This window comes from Manacus vitellinus, unplaced genomic scaffold, assembly GCF_001715985.3.
Source record: "Manacus vitellinus isolate BGI_N305 unplaced genomic scaffold, ASM171598v3 scaffold_18_pilon, whole genome shotgun sequence".
In the NCBI taxonomy this organism is placed as follows: domain Eukaryota; kingdom Metazoa; phylum Chordata; class Aves; order Passeriformes; family Pipridae; genus Manacus; species Manacus vitellinus.
In genome coordinates this window covers 2,588,349-2,609,068 of record NW_021939324.1, presented here as the reverse complement: position 1 = coordinate 2,609,068, position 20,720 = coordinate 2,588,349, and the positions used below count along the sequence as shown (strand labels likewise).

The 20,720-nt window shown below is 39.7% G+C and overlaps 1 protein-coding gene across 1 annotated transcript in view; it reads right to left on the bottom strand.

The window, feature by feature from the left end:
* FREM1 (FRAS1 related extracellular matrix 1) overlaps positions 1-20,720 on the bottom strand; it is a 58,177-nt gene that overhangs the window by 35,441 nt on the left and 2,016 nt on the right. The window contains exons 2-16 of the mRNA XM_018070522.2: positions 17,259-17,353; positions 16,406-16,707; positions 15,702-15,898; positions 14,717-15,040; positions 13,169-13,277; positions 11,185-11,316; positions 9,227-9,571; positions 8,413-8,555; positions 7,629-7,825; positions 6,369-6,459; positions 5,169-5,336; positions 4,443-4,651; positions 3,550-3,643; positions 2,856-3,108; positions 988-1,185 (exon numbers count right to left, since the gene is read on the bottom strand). Coding sequence (XP_017926011.1) covers positions 988-1,185; positions 2,856-3,108; positions 3,550-3,643; positions 4,443-4,651; positions 5,169-5,336; positions 6,369-6,459; positions 7,629-7,825; positions 8,413-8,555; positions 9,227-9,571; positions 11,185-11,316; positions 13,169-13,277; positions 14,717-15,040; positions 15,702-15,898; positions 16,406-16,707; positions 17,259-17,353 — 2,857 coding nt within the window. The remainder of the gene's footprint in view (positions 1-987; positions 1,186-2,855; positions 3,109-3,549; positions 3,644-4,442; positions 4,652-5,168; positions 5,337-6,368; positions 6,460-7,628; positions 7,826-8,412; positions 8,556-9,226; positions 9,572-11,184; positions 11,317-13,168; positions 13,278-14,716; positions 15,041-15,701; positions 15,899-16,405; positions 16,708-17,258; positions 17,354-20,720) is intronic.

The window sequence follows — 20,720 nt, the reverse complement described above, 5'->3', positions numbered from 1 at the left end:
GTCAGAGCATTAATTTCACGAGTCCTGTTAAGAATTGCTCATAATGAACAATTTTTCATGCATCACTGCTTAATTTCCCTGCTGGGACAATGCTTCATTTCCAGAACACTACTTGGGTGAGAGCCCGCAAGTTACAAAACTACTCATAGATATGCTTAAATATTCTCTGAGATACCTAATATATACCTTACAAATATATGCTCATGAATATATACCTTACAATATATGCTTACAAACAAATGACATTGAAAAACACAAACATATGGCAAACATACCTTTAATATGTATACCGGAGACCTCATAAAAAGCCCAGGAAATCAATGGAGATTTCACACAAGGGGCTGTTGTTGGACTAAATGTACGTTATCAACTCTATTTCCATTTTAACTGGGTTTTTTCTATTCTGAAGACTCCTAGTGAAAATGTAGCTTCATGTCTATTAATATACAGCCTATCTTTGTCTTTATTCACTAAAAGAATTAAATATAGGTAATATAGGTAATAATGCTTCTCTCCATATAAGGCCCAAATTTCTTTTATATACTTTACATGCAAAGGTAGATAGATATTTATGTTTATGCTTTTGCACTGTAAAAGCCTGACAGTTGCTGGACCCTGAACTCAGTTCATGGACAAAATATTGATCACTTTTACCTAGGCATAGCTTATATATGCAGCAGTGGGCATGTAGAGATGTAGGGGAGCAGATCCGAGCACTCCCATCTCTAACTACATGACTTAGATATACGGCTGAAGAGCAACGAGCAGTTACTCATACTCACACTGGCAGTTGGACTGGGTGGTTGCACTGCACTAGCAAAAGAAAAAAAAAGATGGAAAAAATTCTGATCCAAAACTTTTATATGTTGATCTCAGCTGACTCTCTCTAATGCTAAAAAGCAAAGAACAAAAAACTACCCTGAGTCTTTAGCCATTACAGTACTGCGTAGCCCACTTTATAATGCCATAGTGAGAGGAAGCTTTCACCAGTTGCAATAGATGGAGGCTGGTTGTCCACTGGAAGTACAGTGATGTTAAGGTCATACACAGGAAATGGATCACGAGGTGAAACTGGAGGAGGAAGAGGTCCATCATAACAGCAGTCTTTCACATCTAGGCCAGCCTCACCATCAGAGACAATGAAGGTTAAGATCTCAATGGAAGGAGTCAGGCCGATTTCCCCACCTGAAAAAAAATACTGAGGTTTAGAAGAAATGTTTTACTGAAAGTTCATGAAGAATAATCTTTATCCTGAAAAGACAGTCTTCAGTATTCAAAGTCAGAAGTAAAAAGAACACAAGAGCAAAATTACAGGAATTCTTGATTCTGCCTGGTGGGGGTGCTGTTTGTTTAGGGATTTGGTTTGTTGTTTCTAATTAATTTTAACCAGCTCACTTCTAAAGTAAGACAGTGTAGAAAAGAGAATAAGTGTTATTATTATTACAAATAGTTATAAATTTATTATTACAATGTTATGATATTTCATTACTGTAAAATGGTTACTAGTTCTCATGATTATGTTCTTTGTGCTCTAAGGCACGTGCAAAATATACATTGTGCAGAAAAAGAGCCTTTTCTGCAATCCTTCTTGAAGAATGTAGGAAAATCTTTCTTTTTATACACGCTCTCTCTATGACAAATGGTAATACCCATACTCTTCCAGAAGAAAACTTTTTTGTATACCAAGTAGTGTATGTATTCCTGTGTGCCTCTAATCCCTGCAAAACGGACTACAACAAGGGCTGTGCTTTGTTACTGAACTGTGTATTATGTCTATGTGTAATGACATTCAAAATGTGGGCTAATACACAACTGGGAACTGCCCCCCCTTGCAAGAAGCATCTGTGACTCAGAGTTTTCTGGCTCTCAGCACTTCTGGCAGCCTGTGTCTTGCATTGCTGCAAGATATTACTAATTAACTGCCTGCAAAGGAAAGGCAGTGACTCCCACACTCTCTTGTGATATCTACCAGCAGCACATTTAATGTGTAGAAATTTGGGAATGAAAAACGCAAGCAAGTTTTACCCTTGAAGGTAAAACTTCATTGCCCCTGCAAAATACTGTCATTGAAATACAGTTCCTGGTATCTTTAGGACACAGGAGAAAAATTTGTTGTGGGTGGTCATAATCAAGACTTCCTTCTCAAATACCAGCTGTTCATTTTAGACAGTGCCAAGCTTGAAAATATCACATCTATCTTTCATGCTAACACAAAATTACAGAATAATTCAACAGAAAACGAGCACCTAAATAAAGCTGTTAATCAGAGATGTAGAAAATGCTAATGAAAGTATAAAATTAATAGGAAAGGAAGTTAGCTTGATTTCTGTGTATTAACAATAAAAGTATTAACAATAAAACCACAATATAACACCTTTTTAGCACTGTGTTTCTCATGAAGATCAGAACTTCATTTATCTTATGATGCAGAAAGACTATGAACTGTCCAAAAGTAGATATCCTTCTAGATTGGAGAAACAAGTAAGAAGTACCAAAAGGGTTTTTTACTGTCATGAAACACATAAAAATACTCTAGTTTGTACCTAACATAATAATAATTTTTTTAAAAAAGCCCAAGACATTTCGTTAGCAACAGTGAAAGAGATGCTCCAGGATTACGGTGCTTTCATGTACTTGTTCTAATATAATTTTCAGTTGAAATGTGGATTTCGAGAACATTTGGTAGTTGTCTATCATCAGCTCTCTTCTGAAGTCAGTTTACTTTTTTTCCTAGCCACAACATGTGGTTCTTCAGCAGTTCCTGCTGAACTTGTGCAAAGGAATGGATTCAGGTTAAGATTTTTTTGCTAAAGCCTCTCTGACCACCTTCCACTGTAGTTCTGTCCTTAACTCACTAGTGTGCTTGTACGTGACTAAACCGGCGATGACATCAGCTTGGGAGAAATGATCCACAGCAACACCAGCTTTCCTCACTACCCCGTGGTAGGGCTGGCGAGGCAGCATAAACATCAGTTTCATGTCATCACTGTCTGCATCTGTAGCAGAAATGTACTCTGAGGAGATGACCACTTCTTCACCCTCCAGGCAGTGGAGCACAGGAACAAGGCCTGTTCGCATAACAGGTAGCTCATCATTCACAGGCAGCACCTAATCAGAAGAACAATTTAAGAATTTTTTATTTTTCACTCCAGTGAAAATCAGTTGTTTCAACATACTGCTTTGCCACCCAAACAGTATGGTGTCAGTGTCAGAGTACACTGAACTTTCTCTATAAACCCAAAGAAACCAGCTGAATTAAAAATAAGAAGACAAAAGTAAACCAAACTAGACAATTATAGTTTAAGTACAAAGTGAGTAATTCCAGATAGAATAACCCACGCTAGAGTAAGAACAAATGCCTTTAAGCTAGTGCAAGTCAAAGTTCCTCTCAAATTTGCCACATGAATCTGAAAGCTAGGGTTGAAATAGAAGCTTAACACATCCATTATCTTCCAGTTTACAAGGGAATGCAAAGACTTTCAGAAGTCAAGATTAAAACCCTTTGCCTCTACACAGGCAATAGCTTTCAGAAACATGCAATGCACTGACCTTGACCTGCAGGATGAACTCAACAAAGTGGATGCCATCTGTGGCTGCAAAGAGAACATCATCAGTGAGAGTCTCAGAGCCATCATGACGATATCTGTGAAAAAAAATTAAAGAGCTACACAGATTTCTCACAGGAAAAAAAGAGAAGCTATGCTTTCTGGTCATGCCCTACAATGTGTATAAAAAACTGCTACCTGTGTCCCTAATACTGCTGATTCTGGATCAGAGTATCTCCAGAGGGCTTTTGGGGTCTCTTACAAGAAGAAAAGCCCCAAGGTAAACCATACATCAGTTGGGAAAAAGGTTTCCCTGTGGCTCTGTCATCTATGTCCTGGCTGCTTGTGAGGTGTTTACCAAACATTTATGTTCTCACTGTGGTAAGTGCCCACTTTGACTAACAAATGGAAATAGAGTCAGAGAACTCTAACTCTGCATGCATGCAGAAAATTGTGTCTTGGTCTTGCCACAAATAGAAAAGCAAAATTTTAATCTACAGGTTAATCAGTGTTAACACAAGTTTTCTTGTAAACTACGCAAGTTTAATAAACACACAACTTTCTTAAAAGAAAAAAGCTTGCAACTATTGCCTTCTTCACAGAAACTGCATGGCTGAATATAAAATATGCCTCCTTATCTGCATAGGCCAGTGCTTTATAGAGAAACCTCTCTACATCAGGCATGGGTGCTAACTCCCGTTTCCTGGCCACACAACAGCTCGTTTGCATGGTGACATTGCAGTCTCAGGGAATCTTGGCCTGGAGCAACTCTGCCAGAGCTGTGCTATGGTGAACATTGCTAGCTGTAGCCTCTGCACCTTGCACCACTTCACTGGTAGGCTTTTGCTCATCCGACTGAGACTCAGCCACACAAAAGACAGCCACCACTCTTCTAACCTGACTGCCAGGGTACGCAGGTCCTCACAGGAAAGCCTGTTGCCTTCATTCATGGGAATGCCATCCAGCTCCACCACCCCATGCTGAGGCTGCCTCTGCAGGAGTAGGAGGAGATGCTCCTGTTTTGTGTCCACATCAGAGATGAGAATGTGTCCCTCTGTAACAGGGGCCAGGCCACCCTCTTCCACTCTCAAATGGCTTGTCAGAACCTGCAGGGAGGAGAAATGCTGAGCTCTCTTTTCTACTGCACCTCCAAACATACACTGAACAGGGCAATTCCCATTTGCTCTGATATAAGGATGTGTGCCACCTTTAAAACCAAAATGCCAAATACTCTTTTCTGCTGTGTTAGAAAAACGTAGGAGTTTACCCGTAGTGGGCCATGATATGTTTTTCCCAGTTCTCATCCCATTCATGGAGGCTCCTGGCCTCCATAGGCAATAAGCAGTTTTGCTAACCAGGATGTGACATACGTGTTTTTGACCAGATACACAGATGCCAAAGGTAGTCCACAGTTTATTTAGGACAAAATATCACACTGCACACTCATCAGACTTCACCTCCCCCTTCCATCCCAATGCAAGCCATGTGCAAGACACTGAAAACCTGATCCCACGGAAGATTTATTTTTTTATCTCAGTCAAATCAGGATATCTCTCTATATTTCTGTTTCAACATGAAGCAATTCCCAAGTCCTTCACCCAGTCCCTTTCACCACCACCCTACCTCTGGAGCTTGATTGTCCACAGGAAGAATTGTAATATTGAAGCAGATCCCATACAAAGTACCTCCATGCTGATTGCTGATGGAAAAAATAAACTGGACTTGCTGAGGTTCAGGACCAATATCCTGCAGTGGTGGCATATAGGCAACTTTCATATAGTTCACAGCATGCTGCAAAAAGAGAAGAGGGGTGCATGTAAGGGTAGATAATGGGAATATCCATAATTCATGACATTAAGGACGTTTCTAATCCCCTGATTGGATGTTATTCCAACCGTCAAAATTAAGTCCTGAAATTTTGCACTATTTTGCTACCAGCAATGCCTTGATTAAATGCGTCTTCAGCTACAAATTAGGTGACTACATGTTCAAACACTTGACCTATAGCAAAAGATATAGACATGGTTTATAAGTGATAGCGGAGGTGATAACCTTACCCTCTTGATGAAGCCCTTTAAAAGCACTGGTCCCAGGACCTTTTCTAACTGTGACTTTAAAATAAACAATTCATAAAAGCTAACATATCCCCCAGCAGCTGAATTTGCCCTCACCAGTGTGAATAGCAACTGCATGTCCTGTGTCCCTCAGTGAGGGCAGGCTAGTGAAAGAGGCTAAAATAGTTATCAAAATCTTGCATCCAGACACCCATATTAGGCACACAGTTAAGGGTTTGTAGGCTCAGAGCTCTCGATGTGGTACTGCAGTGATCACCATTATGCAACTGTAGCCAAACAGCAGGATATAAAACAGGGCACTTTAGTAATACTTGTTTGTCAAACTACAAAAGCATGAAAACTGAACAACAAAATCCTGAAAAGCACCTGTTCCAGCTGGCCATACTGTGCCACATCTATTGGTGGAGATACTGAGAAGCAGCAGGAAATTGTTCAAGGTCTCATTTCCAAATTTTGTGGTTTTTTCCTTCCTCTTACATCAGATGAAGCCAAATTCAGCCTACCCTAAGCAACTGCAACCCCTATTTATTTTTAGGAGAGTTGTGTTTACATATTGCAAGACTGAAGCATGATAGAAATTTGTTTTGAAAGCTGGTATTGAAATAACAAAGTTTTGAGCTTCTTAAGCAGAGCTCGTGATTATAGTGCTCATTTTCCACCTCTTGTTTTCCTATCAAAAAAAAGCTGAACACTTGTAACTTTTTTACGTTGTTTAGAACTGCTTATGATACCAGATAACATAACAAACCTGAGTAAATGACCGCAGTGCAAGAGCAGCAGGATCCTTGACCAGTTTGGGGATAGTGTCCACCATAAACAGCTTCCCAGCATCTGAGTAGCTACACAAAAATACGTATGTCACATACTGGCCAGCAATACCAAAGAACAGAAAAAAACAGTCACTTAGCTCAATCTTGAATTTCAAATTACTTTCCCACTCCCAACTGCATTGAAAGGAAAACCATTTTTCTTTCTTCTATCCTTGTTATTCATTTAAACATTATCACAGAAAACTGACCACAGGAAGTATTTTTCAGGATGGTCATGAAAAATCATCTCATACTTTATGAGCAAGCTCTGGGATTGCTACAAGTGTGTCTCTACACATCCCAGATACCATTTACACCACCTGAAAGTCTAGTCCATCACATTCTTATTGCTTGCACACCTTCATTTATCTTTAAGCAGAAAAATAAATAATTTTTGGTTTTCTTACATCTTATAAACTCTGAAATGAACTAGATTCCAATAATGTGACTTTCCAACAGGAGTGACCAGCAAACTGGATAACTATATGGCTATTTGACTGACTAGGGGAAGAGCCTAAATGTCCTTCTCCTCTAGCTATGTACTGATCCTCTGTTGCTTGAGGTCAAAATTGAAAGCGTTGATCTTCAGCTTAAACCATGCAATGTCTGGATTTAAAACTTTTCATTTAGCAAATTGTTGCCAATGCTGCGATGAAATTACAGCATCAGTGACATAAACTCCTACTACACCTATTCATCCCATACCCCTAATTGCCCCCAGAACCTGTTGTGCCTCCATTCTGCTCCACAGCTTCCTAGTCCAGGACCAGGAGTCCTTCACAATGTCATGGTAATAACACTTATTCTTGAAAAGGCTGTAGCACCTCATCTTAGTCTGGGGCAGGCACAGGTCAGCCTCATTCTAACAGAAGAGGTGCTATGACTTGTGCTTGAGGCTGTACAGGATCCCACAACAGTGTAAAAGGCATATCCATCAAAGAAAATATTTCAGATGCTTTCCTGCTTCTTATTTCTTGCTAAACTATGCATTGGGGTTTTTTATTACACTATGTATTACTCTGTTGTTTTAGGCTCTAGCTTACCCTTAATCGTCACCAAGAGAGTTGCAACCAGCTATTGTCGCCTGCCCTTTTAGCAAAAAATTAGGAACCTGAGGCACTAGCATGTTACTGCCACTGAGGCTGCTCCTCTTACATGGGTCATTGCCCTGGCCCACCTGAAAGTTGGGTCGCACCTACCTATGGCTGCAAGAGAAAAATGGGGAAGTGGTTATGGTGTATGTGAGCTCCCTGTCTTGCTCTTCCACATCTATGAAGTGGAGATGTTTCTTAGTTAGGTGAGCAATCTCAGTCTCCTTAACAACCAGGTGACGGGTCACGTCTGGGGCTTCTCTGGGTAGCTGATCATCCACAGGAATAATGTGCACCATCAACACCTGAAATTGGGAAGACAGTAAAATCACTAGCCATTCCTCTCAATAAGAGAATGTCCAAGTAGCTGTTTACAAACATGTACACAGAAATAAGTGGATCACTGGAATATGAGATATAGGATGTGGCCGTCATACCATATCATGAACACATGAGTAATGAAGTATACAAGAGTTAAATGCAAAGCTTATGAATCTTAGTGGTTTCCCTCTAAATTAAATGCAAAGTTGAATTCAGTATGTTGGACTCTTGGGTAAAATAAATAGTCTATTCTCATTTGACTTCAAGAGGTGTGTTTAATTTGTTTCTACTGTCTCCAAATACAATTTGCTTTCAACATTTCACTTTGCAGTGTAGGAAAAAGTCTTTGCAATGGACTTGTCTCTCTGTTGCCAGGCAAAGAATTACCCCAAGGAAAGCAAGAACAAGAAATAGCTCTGGAGAACAGTGTTTGTGGTGATGACCGTGGTGATGGCAAATTGAAAATATCTATACCAGTTCAATTTGAAAGCCTGTCAGAACATGTAAGATCATCAGATCATCATTTGAAGGAAAAATGCAGCAGACTGCCAAAGATGCTTCATTTTCATACCTGTGGCTCTGAGAGATTGGGAGGATCATGGCTGTCACATAGCACAAACTCAAGGGAATCTTCAAATACTTCTCCTCCCAAATGATGATAATAAATTATTCCATTAAATAGATCCCTCTGAAGAAAACTGTTGACAGAATACCCTGTAGAATTGAAGAATATATCTTCTATTGAACAGTGCATGATTTTAGTAGTACATTAAAATTATCCATTAGCTGTGCAAGTGACTGATGAAGCACAATGTCCTCTTTTTAAACATAACTAGGGCGAGTCCTTTGAAATGTTCTCTCATTATCTTCCACGTTCTTTGAAGATCATCAGCTTCTTTTCTATGTCACTTAGAGATGACTCAACAAATGAAGCAACACAGCCAACAGGCCTAAAGCCTTGTTCAGAAGTCAGAAGAGAATTTGCAGGACTAGCAGCCTCTGCAGTCTAGCACAGGAATTTCTGAGTTCAGTTACATGGAGGGAGAGCTTTCTCCTCGTTTAGCATCATTATTGTCATCTATCAGCTCTGAATTTGTCATGGATCCTTGCAGGTAAACTAACTCCTGACTAGCCCAGAAAAATACTGTAGGAAAATAGACTCAGAGTGGAAGAATTGTGGCACAGGTGTATGTGTACACAGGTACAGTTATCCTCATGCACAGGCTGACATCAATTAATGATGGTGTTTTTAAACTATAATGAAAGAAGTACAAGTTTGCCATGATTTGTCCTAAGCCAAAGTAATTTGTCTGATTGTAACTTTTAATGTAAATAAAAAAGGAGGAGACAAAGAAAAGCATGCTGTTATGGATGTGTTTCATTACCTATCATGTTTGGTCCTGGTTTCTTCATGATTTCTCCAGCCTGTGACGGCTTGGTAATATTGAATAGTATGTAATCATCACTGGAATCCATGTCAGAAGCATGAAGCATGGAGCCCTGAATCAGGATGGTCTGTCCCTCAAGAACTTCAATAACCATATTGCTGATCAGAAATGGAGGGCTGTCATCTTTAGGGAGGATATTGATTGGAAGTTTGTGGCGAATACTGTGGGGGCCATCAAAAATTCTAAATACCACAAAGTCCTTAGTAGAATCACTGTCATCATGATGGTAGTGGACAACTCCAGCCTGAATGTCAGAGACTGTGAACAGGAATCCTTTCCCTCCTGTCAAAACAGTGGAAAAAAATGCATCAAAATTTGTGGTTCAGCCCAGAAGAGAATCCTTCTACCAATATGAATGTTATTAGGGGAGAGAGAAAACACTGCATTTCCAACTAGAAGAATCAAATGTAACTTCACCTATCAGAAGCAAGCTTGACTAATTAATAAAAATGCAGAAAAAGTCCTCCAAATGCACTAAAGATAACTTGGATGGAGACATCAAGGATTTTTAACTGTGACTGTTTCCATTTTAATTTCAACCTCCACTTTCTTATCAGAACATTTTACATGTATTTTAAGCATCAAACAGAATATGCTTTATAATTAAATTCAGCATTTCATTGCAAGTAAAAAATTTGTGGGTTTTTTGGTATATTGAGGCTTTTTACTGTCTATAATAAAACAGTTTAATACCTCTGCTTCACTAGATGTGTTATGCATACAGACAAGTATTCAGGCAAGTTAAAGGTTTCAAGAACTGCAGTCTGGTGCTTAAAGGTATGATCTCACCGGGACCTCCAAGAGAAAAACCCAAGCATTCCTTTAAGGTTTGAACATCATTTGGCACTTGCCAGACAAAGAAAAAAAGAAGATAATTGCCAAAAGTTGTTTTGATGGTTTCCTCTGCACGTACCTATGCAGACATATAAAAGAGAACAAGGAGAAGAAATATCCAGCCCTGACTGATGCATGGGAGTCTGAGAAACCCTCAGACTGAGCATGCAAGTATGGGACTGCCACCAGGAGATGGGCCCTGCAGGCACAGCTGGTCTACTCCTCTACTGCCTGCAGCCACCCTCCAGCCCTTGGCTGGCTGCACAGTCCCTCTGTAACACCACCTCTGGGACTGAGCCTGCTCAGCAGTGCTGACACCACACAGTTTGTGTCTGTAGTTTTACAGGAGGATGATCTTCCAGACAATTAACTCCTTGGCAGTAGTTTCCTGAGATAAAATGTACTTCTGAGTAGTTTCTATTTCCACTAAATTCCAAATATCAATTTCCCCTTTTCTTTAAATACTTGACTTATGTCTCTAGATTATGCATTTTACATGAATATGTCTAACCCAAAAAAACCCAGCACTGACAGTGGCAGCATGTTCCCACCTTGTGAAGAGCAAAGTCTCTTTTTTTACATAACCATTTTCCCAAGCACTGTGCCATCTCATGGGCTGCAGAGCAAAACTAGCAGTATTGATAAGGCAGAAGGCTAATGAATTAGAAGTCTAATTTAATTGTTATTTTTGGAAATAAACCTTAAAGCTGCCAGTAAGTAACCACCATATCCAAATGTTGTCTGTATTCGCCAATAAATCAAAATCACTTGGCATTCTTTAGCATTTTGCAAGCAAAAATCTTAGAAATGAAAATGCAGTGACTGCATTTCACCTGTCATGCTTCTCAATGAAAACATAGCTGGTTTCTTTAAAATTTCAGCTTTGGAATGTAAATATATACTAGGAAAGTAAAGGTTTAAATGCCAAATTTTTTAATATTCCTTTTTTAATCCCCATGCCCAGCATGGTTGTAGCAGGGTAAGGCGGTCAGCAGAGGGAGTAGAGCTGTTGCATTATCATAGAGGATAAGTTCCCAGTCTCTGGAGTTGAAATGACATACCTCTCACTGAGAGCCGCCCATGCTGTAAGCCATCGACAGTGACCAAGTGAACATTTTGGATGTCATCATTGTCTACAATTTGGAAGTGTTGCCATGTGATGGGTCGTGATTGCCCCTCTAGGAGGTTGAGGCCTGCAAAGAGCAGAGCATTACATCACCAAAGCACCTGTGACATTCAAGGTTGTCAGCATCTAGCCCTTCTACAGGCATTTACAAACAGGGAAAAAACCCAGAATGTTTAATTCCATGTACACACCTACCTGTGACAGGCATTCCAGGTTCGGGTTGGAAATCAGGAAAAATTTCTTCATTGAAAAAGTGGCTAAACATTGGAACAGGCTCTCCAGGGAAGTGGTGGAATCACTATCCCCGGAATTGTTCAAAAAACAGCTAGACATGGCACATGGCTATATGATTTAGTGGGCATGGTGATTTTTGGATGAAGGCTGGACTTGATAATCTTGGAGGTCTTTTCCAGCCTTGATGATTCCAGGATGCTATGATTTTAAGGCTAGCTAAAAGCCTGATAACAGCTTCTGACAAACTTGCCTTAGTTAACTGTCTTTAAGGCATCTTTTTCAGATGAATAGTCTATTCTGGTGCTGCACAATACACGTAGTGCGGGTGGCTTGGTGTGCGAACTGCACATTGTGCCCTGGGTGAGGGGAAATGGGTGGAGCCCCAGGCAAAGGAACCGTGAATGGGTACAGACCCTTTGTCTAACAAAGGGCACAGGGAGTGGCCGGTCACATAGAAAAACTGAAGGATTCCATAAACCGTGAGAAGAAATATCACCACTGGGACAAGTACACAGACTGTGAGGGTATAAAAGCCAAGAGATTCCTTTGTTCAGGGTCCCTCCGTACAGACACTCAGCTTGAGTTGGTTTTGTGTTGTTGCACCAAGTCGAATGACATAAAGGAACCAGATATCTGGGACTCTGCTATGGAAAACCCAGGTTCGAGCCAGTAACTAGTCTGATAGTGTGAATGCGGTGTGTGTAGGGAGTCAAGAGGGGCACCCATCGGCTCACTGGAGCTGCCTGCTGTGAAGGGGCTTTGGTCAAAGCAGTGAAAGTCTTGGGTGGTGCAAGTGTGGTCCACAGAGGAGGCCATCTGAACGATCAGACAGGAAAGTTTCCTCAACATCTGGTTCCAATTACCTGATAAACTAGCAAGGCACATTTCTGGACATTTGTACAGACAGGAGTGTTGCACTTGAAATCTCACAATGTCTGAAACTGGGCACTCAGCTTCCTCTGTGAGTCTACATTTAAAAATATATATTGATCTTCATGACGGAGAACAACATTCCTTCGTTCTATTCCAACAGTCATTTCAGGTGGGTTTCTCTGGAAGACACGAGGTGCCTTCCTCTCAGCTCTTTCCCTTTCTATGGTGAGGAATCTGCACTTTCTCCAGCATTAACTTCAAGACTCATTTGATGATACAGTTTTGCCTTTTGATGATTAAATATCAATGTACATTTCACTCTCTAACAGGAGACCCTCTCCCCTTCACAGTGCAGGCATCATAAATCTGTTTGAATTAGGCTTAACCCTGTAAGGTTTCCAGGCTTTAAATGGCTGGTGGTGTATTATGTCCTCTTTTCCCAGTTGTTCATTTTTGCACACTTCCACTTTAATTCCACATGCTACCCTACAATTTCTATTCCATTGTACATTTGTCCTTACTATTTAAGCATTTTTATGTACAGTTCATTCTTAAAAAAAATGCTGTATAAAGAAATCCTGATTTTCCCATTTTTCTTTATTCTACGTTCCAGTTAAAATCTTAGATCTTTTTCAAGTTGTTATAACATGTTCCCTCCAAAATGGATAAAGGGAAAGAACAGATTTATGCCTCTTCAGTTTAATGATCCTTAAACTCCACCTATAAATCTGAATTTTAGAGTTTTGTCAAATGTCTGTGAAAAAAATGTTATAAATTCTGTAGCAAAATAAACTGAACAAAAGAGATCTCACCTGTATTCCATGAAACCCGAGGGGCATTTGTATCTGTTGTTCTGATAGAAAGATGGACAGTGACTGGTAAACTCCTTTCAAAGTGGAAGTCATGAACCTCAAACTCCACCTGTTGTGAAAACAGATGAAGTGTTTATTGAAAAATAAAGGCTCTGAAAACCAAATGTACCTCAAAACACATATAGAGCATTCTATTCTGAGAGATCTTACAGGCTTCTGATAATATGTTAATAAACAAAACTTGATTTAACTTCTAAAAAAACCCATTGAAATTCTGCACTAGAAGACTATCTGTCTTCTGTGCTCTTCACAGTGAATTCTGAGGAAGTTAGTTTGCAGTGTGTGGAAATGAATGGGAAAGATAAGCATTTTCATTGTTGTTTGCGGTACAATTAACTCAGCAATTAATATAACGCTTTTTTTTATTAGCAATAATGAAAGTGGGTGGGGGCATTTCCTGCTCTTGTAAGACATATAGAACCAAAAGAAAATACAAAAGAAAATATATGGGGTGACATAGAAAAAATATAATTACAAAAAAAAAAAAACAGTCTTGAGTTGTCAGACTCTGGGACTGTCAAATTCTTGAACCTGCACTCAAACTATGCTCAAAGCAGGACAGAGACAAGGCACTTAAGGAGCAGATGGTTCAGAAGGATGTCTGATCCTCACACCAAGGAAACAGAAAGATAGGAGATTCCTATGACAGCCAAGATTAAAAAAGAGACAACCCTTGTCAGCATCAGGTGCCAGTTACTGTTACTGTTCCTCTGCTTTCCAGTCCTCTGTCCTCAGCTTACCTTACTCTGACTTTTCTTTCTTCAGTTTCATTACTTTAATACCAACCATTTTGTTTAGATCAGGGAATTCCTTAACTATCTTACCAGACAGTTATTTTATAACTTACTCCAGACCCTGCAGACAGCAGCTTGATCTCACTATTTGCATCATGTTCTCTGTGTTAGTGACATGCTTTTACCACTCCCAGCAGGAACTGGGAGTCCCTTTTTGTTATCTGTATGCCACCATTGCCACAGCAGGTAGGCTATAAGACCAAATGGCACTCCTGACCTTTAGCTGGTCCATCTTTCATGACTTTAAATATGTCACCTCTACAGAGGTCACAGGGATGAGTACTGTCATGTAGGGATAAAAGCTGTGTGGAAAAGGCACCACTGATTTTTCCAAAGGCTCTTGGGTAGATCTACTTGGGTAGTACTGTTATTTCACTATTCCCCTTATAAAAAAGTAAAATCAAATCAAATAAAATAAACATCCTGTTTAGATATTCTCAGTCAGAGTGGCTAAAAATATTTCAGTGCAAAGAAATTCTTACATAGTCAGTAATAAATATCTAATTTTTTTAGATAGTTAGTGATGAGTCATAGGGAAAAATGGTAAAAGATTTTACCTCTGCTCCTGCACTGTATATAGTTATAGAAACTTTTTTTTTCTGAAAAATATCCATTACATACAAATGCACTTATTTACAGCTCACTGAATCTTTCAGAGATTAAAACAGCAAATGCTCATACATTCCACTGTTACCTCATAATTCCTCCTCTCTGTGTGGCTGTTATTTGGAGGCTGATAAGCAATGAGCATGTCACTGAGATCTCTCCAGGTGAAGGAGCCAACAGGTTTTGTGTGGTCAGACAGGTGAGTGATGAAGCCCTGAGGAGGTGGCTTGGTAATGTTGAATACAAGCAGGGACTTTGGAGTTTCATTGTCTTCAGCATCAATGGTTGTGGTTGAAATGGGGGTTAAAATAAATTGGTCTACTTCAAGGATGAACTTTGCCATTGGGGCAGCTTTGGGTATTTGGTTGGGAACAGCACCTTTAATGTGAACAGGGAGCCACGCATACTCAGTCTATAACAGGAAAAAATGAGACAACTGAAAAGGTAAAGTCTAGCAAACAGAGTAAATTCATTTTCTGCTAGCTTCATGGAGTGAATTGGGGTACACATTAATGCAATAATTATTTTGAAAAAAAATAATTGAAACCTTTTAATTGCAAAATGCCTAAAGTAAATATTTAGATGTCATAAATATGACTTCCAGGTTCACTAGTCTTACTTGTGTCCTTAATTTGGGGCTGAAACAACTTACTTAATTTGATGGGAGTTTAATGAATAACTTTATCTGACAGAAGCATACACAAGCCATTAATTATTATTAACTGAATATGTTCACACAACTCTTAGCTTGTTAATTACTGTATATTTTGAAGTCATTGAAGATCATGCTGTATAAAAAATGTGGAATTATGGCAGAATTAATTTATCTTTCAGGATAAACTACTTATGTCTGACAGTAATCAACCAGAGATGTTTCTCTGTAGACATAATGGCCAAAGCATAGAGGCATGGATATAATGCCTTTCATTTTCTCAGCTGGCAGCATTCTAGGAGCTGAACAAAGTTTAAGGCTCCCTATCTCTCTTCAAATGTGAAAAGGACCAATGAATTTTTTTTCTTTTTCTTAAAAATGGGAAGACAATCAGACATTGTAATCTTGCATAAAAATCTACCTTGTGCAGAGTTTTGCTTCTGCTGTCTGTGAGATCCAACCTCACAGGAATATAATCAGTGTCAGGTGAGGGAGGGTCAAGATGTCGATACCGAATCCCCATCCTCAGAAATTCTTCACAGCTCATTTTTTTGTTGTGAATGACTCCTAGTCCCAGCATGCAGCTCCCATTTCTGCACTGCTGGCCCAGGCTGTGCTCTGTAAGCCAACAGAAGCAATAATGAAACAGTTACTGGAGCGAAAAATGACATGGGGAACCTGACTATACAACTAAACTAACTCTGATAGAAAGTCAGTGGGATGAGAATTTGGGTTCCTTTCCTGACTTAACTTTTCCTACAGGATTTTGTTTTCAACTGGCATCTTCCAGCCTCATCCTCCCTTGGTCTTTTGGTTAGTTGCTGCCTCAAACAACTCCTTATACTGTTTGTATTGAGTCTTGGCTCTCACAAGGTGGTCACATTGGTCCACATGTCTAGGAGCCAGAAAAAGACTCCAGTCAGGGAATTATTGACCCAGATCTGTGATCTGCATTGCGCCCCACAAAAATTTCACATCCCTTTCATGTCCATGATAGCTCAAGCTGTTCATTAAACTTCACATGACCCGCTCTTACCCAGCATGTCTGAAACAACCCACTACTGCAGACTTAATCTGCTGGGTCTCTTTGAACATGCTAATGCAAACAACTGAAGCACATCGTACTAGTGCCAGGGAATAAGCTCTGTGGCTGATCTCCATGAATCTGCTCTTGCTGCACTTTCTCGGTGGTGAGCTGGCCATGTGCAGGCAGGTGGGTTTCTGAAGAGATTATGGAAATGGTGCAATCCAGATTTATCTTCCTGTCATAATCAAAAGTGAGAATGTTCTTGTCAATCACCCTGGACAGACCATAGTACTCAGGGACCTCCAGGGCATGGGAGCGCATTTTTATGATGTTACAGTCTGGCTCAAGTAACTGCACGTGAAGGGTGAATGTTTCTACAAATGTTTCCACTTCTGTAAACCTGCAAGTGACAGAAGAAAATTAGTTATGCTCCATCCCATCTTCTTTTGCTTTGTGAACTGGGCACTGTCCTTATCTTCTAAACTGAATTACTTGAACCCCTTTCTCTCCTGTGCCCTCAAATCCCAGACTGCCATGGTTCAGACCCTGCTGCATGACTCCCCATTCTTGTAAGCAGGGTGTCTATGGGAAGGAAGAGGTTGCTCTCTGTGTATATACAAGTGTCTGTCCCTATCAGCAGAACAGCAGAGAATATACAGCAATCTGAAAGTACTGTTGTCACTCTCAGTAGCATAATGAAAAATCACTGAGTTTCTGTCATAAGCAAGCAATATATAATGCACATTACACAAGTGTATCTGCAATACATGGTGAGAAATATTTCTGTAAACAGATGGTCACTTGTTGACTAATGATGCAGCTACTGGATCGAAGTAGTTACAACATGTACAGCAGAACATGCTTCTACTGTGAAAAAATGGACTGTTTGCTCTTCCTGAGGTCAGCTGTGCTCCTGGTAACAGTGAAGTGTGATCTCCTGCCGCTGCTTACCTGTACAGCCTAAGCATGACCATGTCTTCGTCTAAAATTGGACAGCCATTGTGGGTATATTTGACTTCATTAGGAAGGAAGTGACAGTCAAAAACCTATGAAAGAGAAAGAATAGACTAGTACAACACTGTCAAGGATATTAACTTCACGGCATCTGTTCCACTTCTCTCTGAATGTCAGTAATGCATCAGACTGAGTGAATTCTTAATATATATTTCATTTCTATGAATAGATATTCACCTGTTCTGTAATCTTCCAGTGAGAGTCAGAGCAACCACTTTAATGTGGGGCTGCTAGCACTCCAGGAGGGGAATGGCCACCGGTGATTGTTTCAGGCTGTCAAGTCCCTCCCCTGCGCAACAAATAGTTTGAGCTCATACTTCTTGACCACTGCAGCCTGTGGAGTTAAGGATGCAGGTGATATCCAACTGCAGTGGTGCTGAAAAATCAGCAGATCCTGCATTGTAATGTGAGATTTATTAGCTTCTAAAGTTGCTTATGGAGGTAGCTTGATTATACAGTAAATCTTAATTTATGGTCACTACCACTGGACTACAAAAGTATGACCCAGAGAAACTTCTCTGTTAGAAATTTTGCCAACTGAGATCTGTTCCATGTTTTTGTGATACTGACTTTGTACCAGTAGCTCTTTACTAGATCAGATGTCATCTCTGTGCCATACCAACCCCATCCCAAAGTCACTGCAATCCCACAGCATAAAAGCAAGCAGATTTCTACATTGTCTCCAACAGATAAATCAAAATAGACTACTTCTTGTAACATATCTGATACAGGCAAAATCTGTGAGGCTGTTTGGCCACAGTTTAACCATCTAAGCCAGACACTTGTTTCAGGCAGATTGATTTATTTAATGGTTGGTCGACTTGTGAAAGCAAGGCAATTTGGAAAAGTGTCTGACACAAAAAGAAAAAAGATTGCCTTGTAGAGTTCCGACACACTTATTCTTTACAAAAGGGATTTGGATTCTGGGGCATACAATGTTCATGTCCTGACATACTGCAAATTTCAAGTCTGGCAAATTACAATTCCCATCCTGTGGTGTTTCTTTATAGAAACATCAGATGAAAGCTCCTAGGATTGATAAGACTATGTCTGTGTTATCTCTTTGATAACAGAGAAACTCTACACAGTCCATGGAGGATGGAGGATACTCATGTTTCATATCTACAGAGAGACAAGGCATATTCTTGTCAGCAGGGAGCTAAAAGCTAATCACTGCATTTCTTGTCTCACTGTGAATCTAAATCATTGCATTTTTATGGGCAATATTCACAAATAGTTATATGGACTTCCATGGACTAAAGCAAAATCAGTTCAACATTCACTAATAGACCTAACGAGGCCATAACAAATAAGTATTAATATACGTATATGGCTGAATGACATACCACTTTTTTTTTTAAAGAGGTCATTTCTTACTGACAGTTATTTTTTAAAATATGACAAAAGAATCATGAAAATGAAGTGCCTTGCTTGAACTACCTTCATTTCCCCAAACACTTTGGAGGATGGTGGAATGGCTGGGGGATTTTAGTGAGATTCTAAAATGCTGACTGGAAGTGCAGCTCATGGAGAAAATCTTTGAATGCTCTTATTTTCAGTGTAAAAATAAAGTAATACTCTAATTCCTAAATCAGTTGTCATGATGGAAAACTGATTGGAATTTATCAGCTTTTATTATTACTGGAAGGGTCCACTTCTACTGAAGTTATTCTCAGATGCTCAAGCTATGTGATAATTGTTCTATATTCCTAGCAATTTTTAAATGTATTGCCTGCTTTTAATTTTCATCAAGACATGTACTGTACAAAGCCTTTTTTTTTAAGTAATGGGTTTGATTTTCAGACACATACACATGGATTAACCTCTTGAAATAATCTGTAATACACAGCGTTACCAAAAGTATGATTGGTTTCATTTGTTAAGACTGCTTAGAAAGGAAGAACAAAAACAGTTTGTGAAAAACAAAATTACTCTCATATGATAAATGTTTTGACTATGTTGTGACTGTTCTGTTGTGTATTATTTTCAAATGCCACAGAAATACGTGCTTTGTTGTTTTCCAAACAAAAAAACCAAATATGTATTTTTCTTCTTTTCTTTCTTGCTACAAACTAACATGAAGGAACACAACAGTTAAGCAATTAATTAGATAGTCTTAAGTGATATTCTACAAAAATGGAAAATAAAATTAAGAAGTAGTTACCTGGTGTGTTACCTTCTGGGGAAAAAAGAAAGTGTATTATACACAAAACCCACTCGTATTACAGCTTTAGAAGCTTAATATTGTATCCTGAAGTTGAGACTGATGAGCCCTCAAAGTCAGTAGGGTTTTGGTGACAGAAGGATGTTGTGGAGGACTGTGTCAAAGGCTTTACAGAAGTCCAGATAAATGACATCTGTAGCACTTCCCTTGTCCACTGCTGCAGTCACTCCATCACAGAAGGTCACTGGGTTGGTCAGGCAGGACTTGCCCTTGGCGAAGCCATGCCGGCTGTTCCGAATCACCTCCCTGTCCTCCATATCTCTTACCATAGCTCTTCCAGGAGGATGTGTTCCATGATCTTCGCAGGCACAGAGGGGACACATGGCTGACAGGTCAGTAGACCGCAGGGAGGATCTACACTTTTTAAAGATGTAAAATGTTTCCCTTCTTCCAGTCTGGAAACTGGGACTTGCCCTGACTGCTATAACTTTTCAAATATCATGGAGAGAGTCTACATCAGGTCCCACCATATCAAAGAATTAATTTCTCTATTTTTAAGACATCACTAGTTCCACATCTTAATTTTTAACAAGGGGATGGAAAATGAAGGACCTTTCCATAAAGATCTGCTACCATTGACTGTCAGTTTATATGTGTATTAAGACACAATCTGCTTTGCAAAAAGAAACATCTGTTTTATGTTTCCTGATATGTTTTCCTTTTATATGAACAGGCAACTCTAATTGGCTATAAATTTGCTGGGTAAGACGAAGGAGATTTAAATCTTTTCCTAATTACTGTTTAGTTTTGTTTTTTTTCCACTTCAACTGCCTTTCAATTACAATTGATAATTAAATTGTCATACATTCCTAGAACATTACTCACTGTACTGGCAATAAACCAGATCATAACTGAGACATTTTCTAGCTGCAGAATCTCCTGTAGAAAGAGCATGAGTGGCACCAGGAAATCCAGACTCTAGCACCTTTGTTTGGGAACAGTGAAAGCTCAGGCAGCAGAAGCAACCACAGCTCTCTGCAGCCTGGTACCGTAGGGCCACCTGCCCAGCAGAGCCCTTCCCTCTATATCAGTGATGCCTGCAGCCTCTAAGAGCCACACTCGACTGCCTGGGCACACATCAGAGCCATGAAAGGACAGGTACTCAACAGAGGTGGAGCTGGGAGTGGGGAAGTCAAGGACCGTAGGTATTTTGGAAAACAAGGTATGGGGAATAC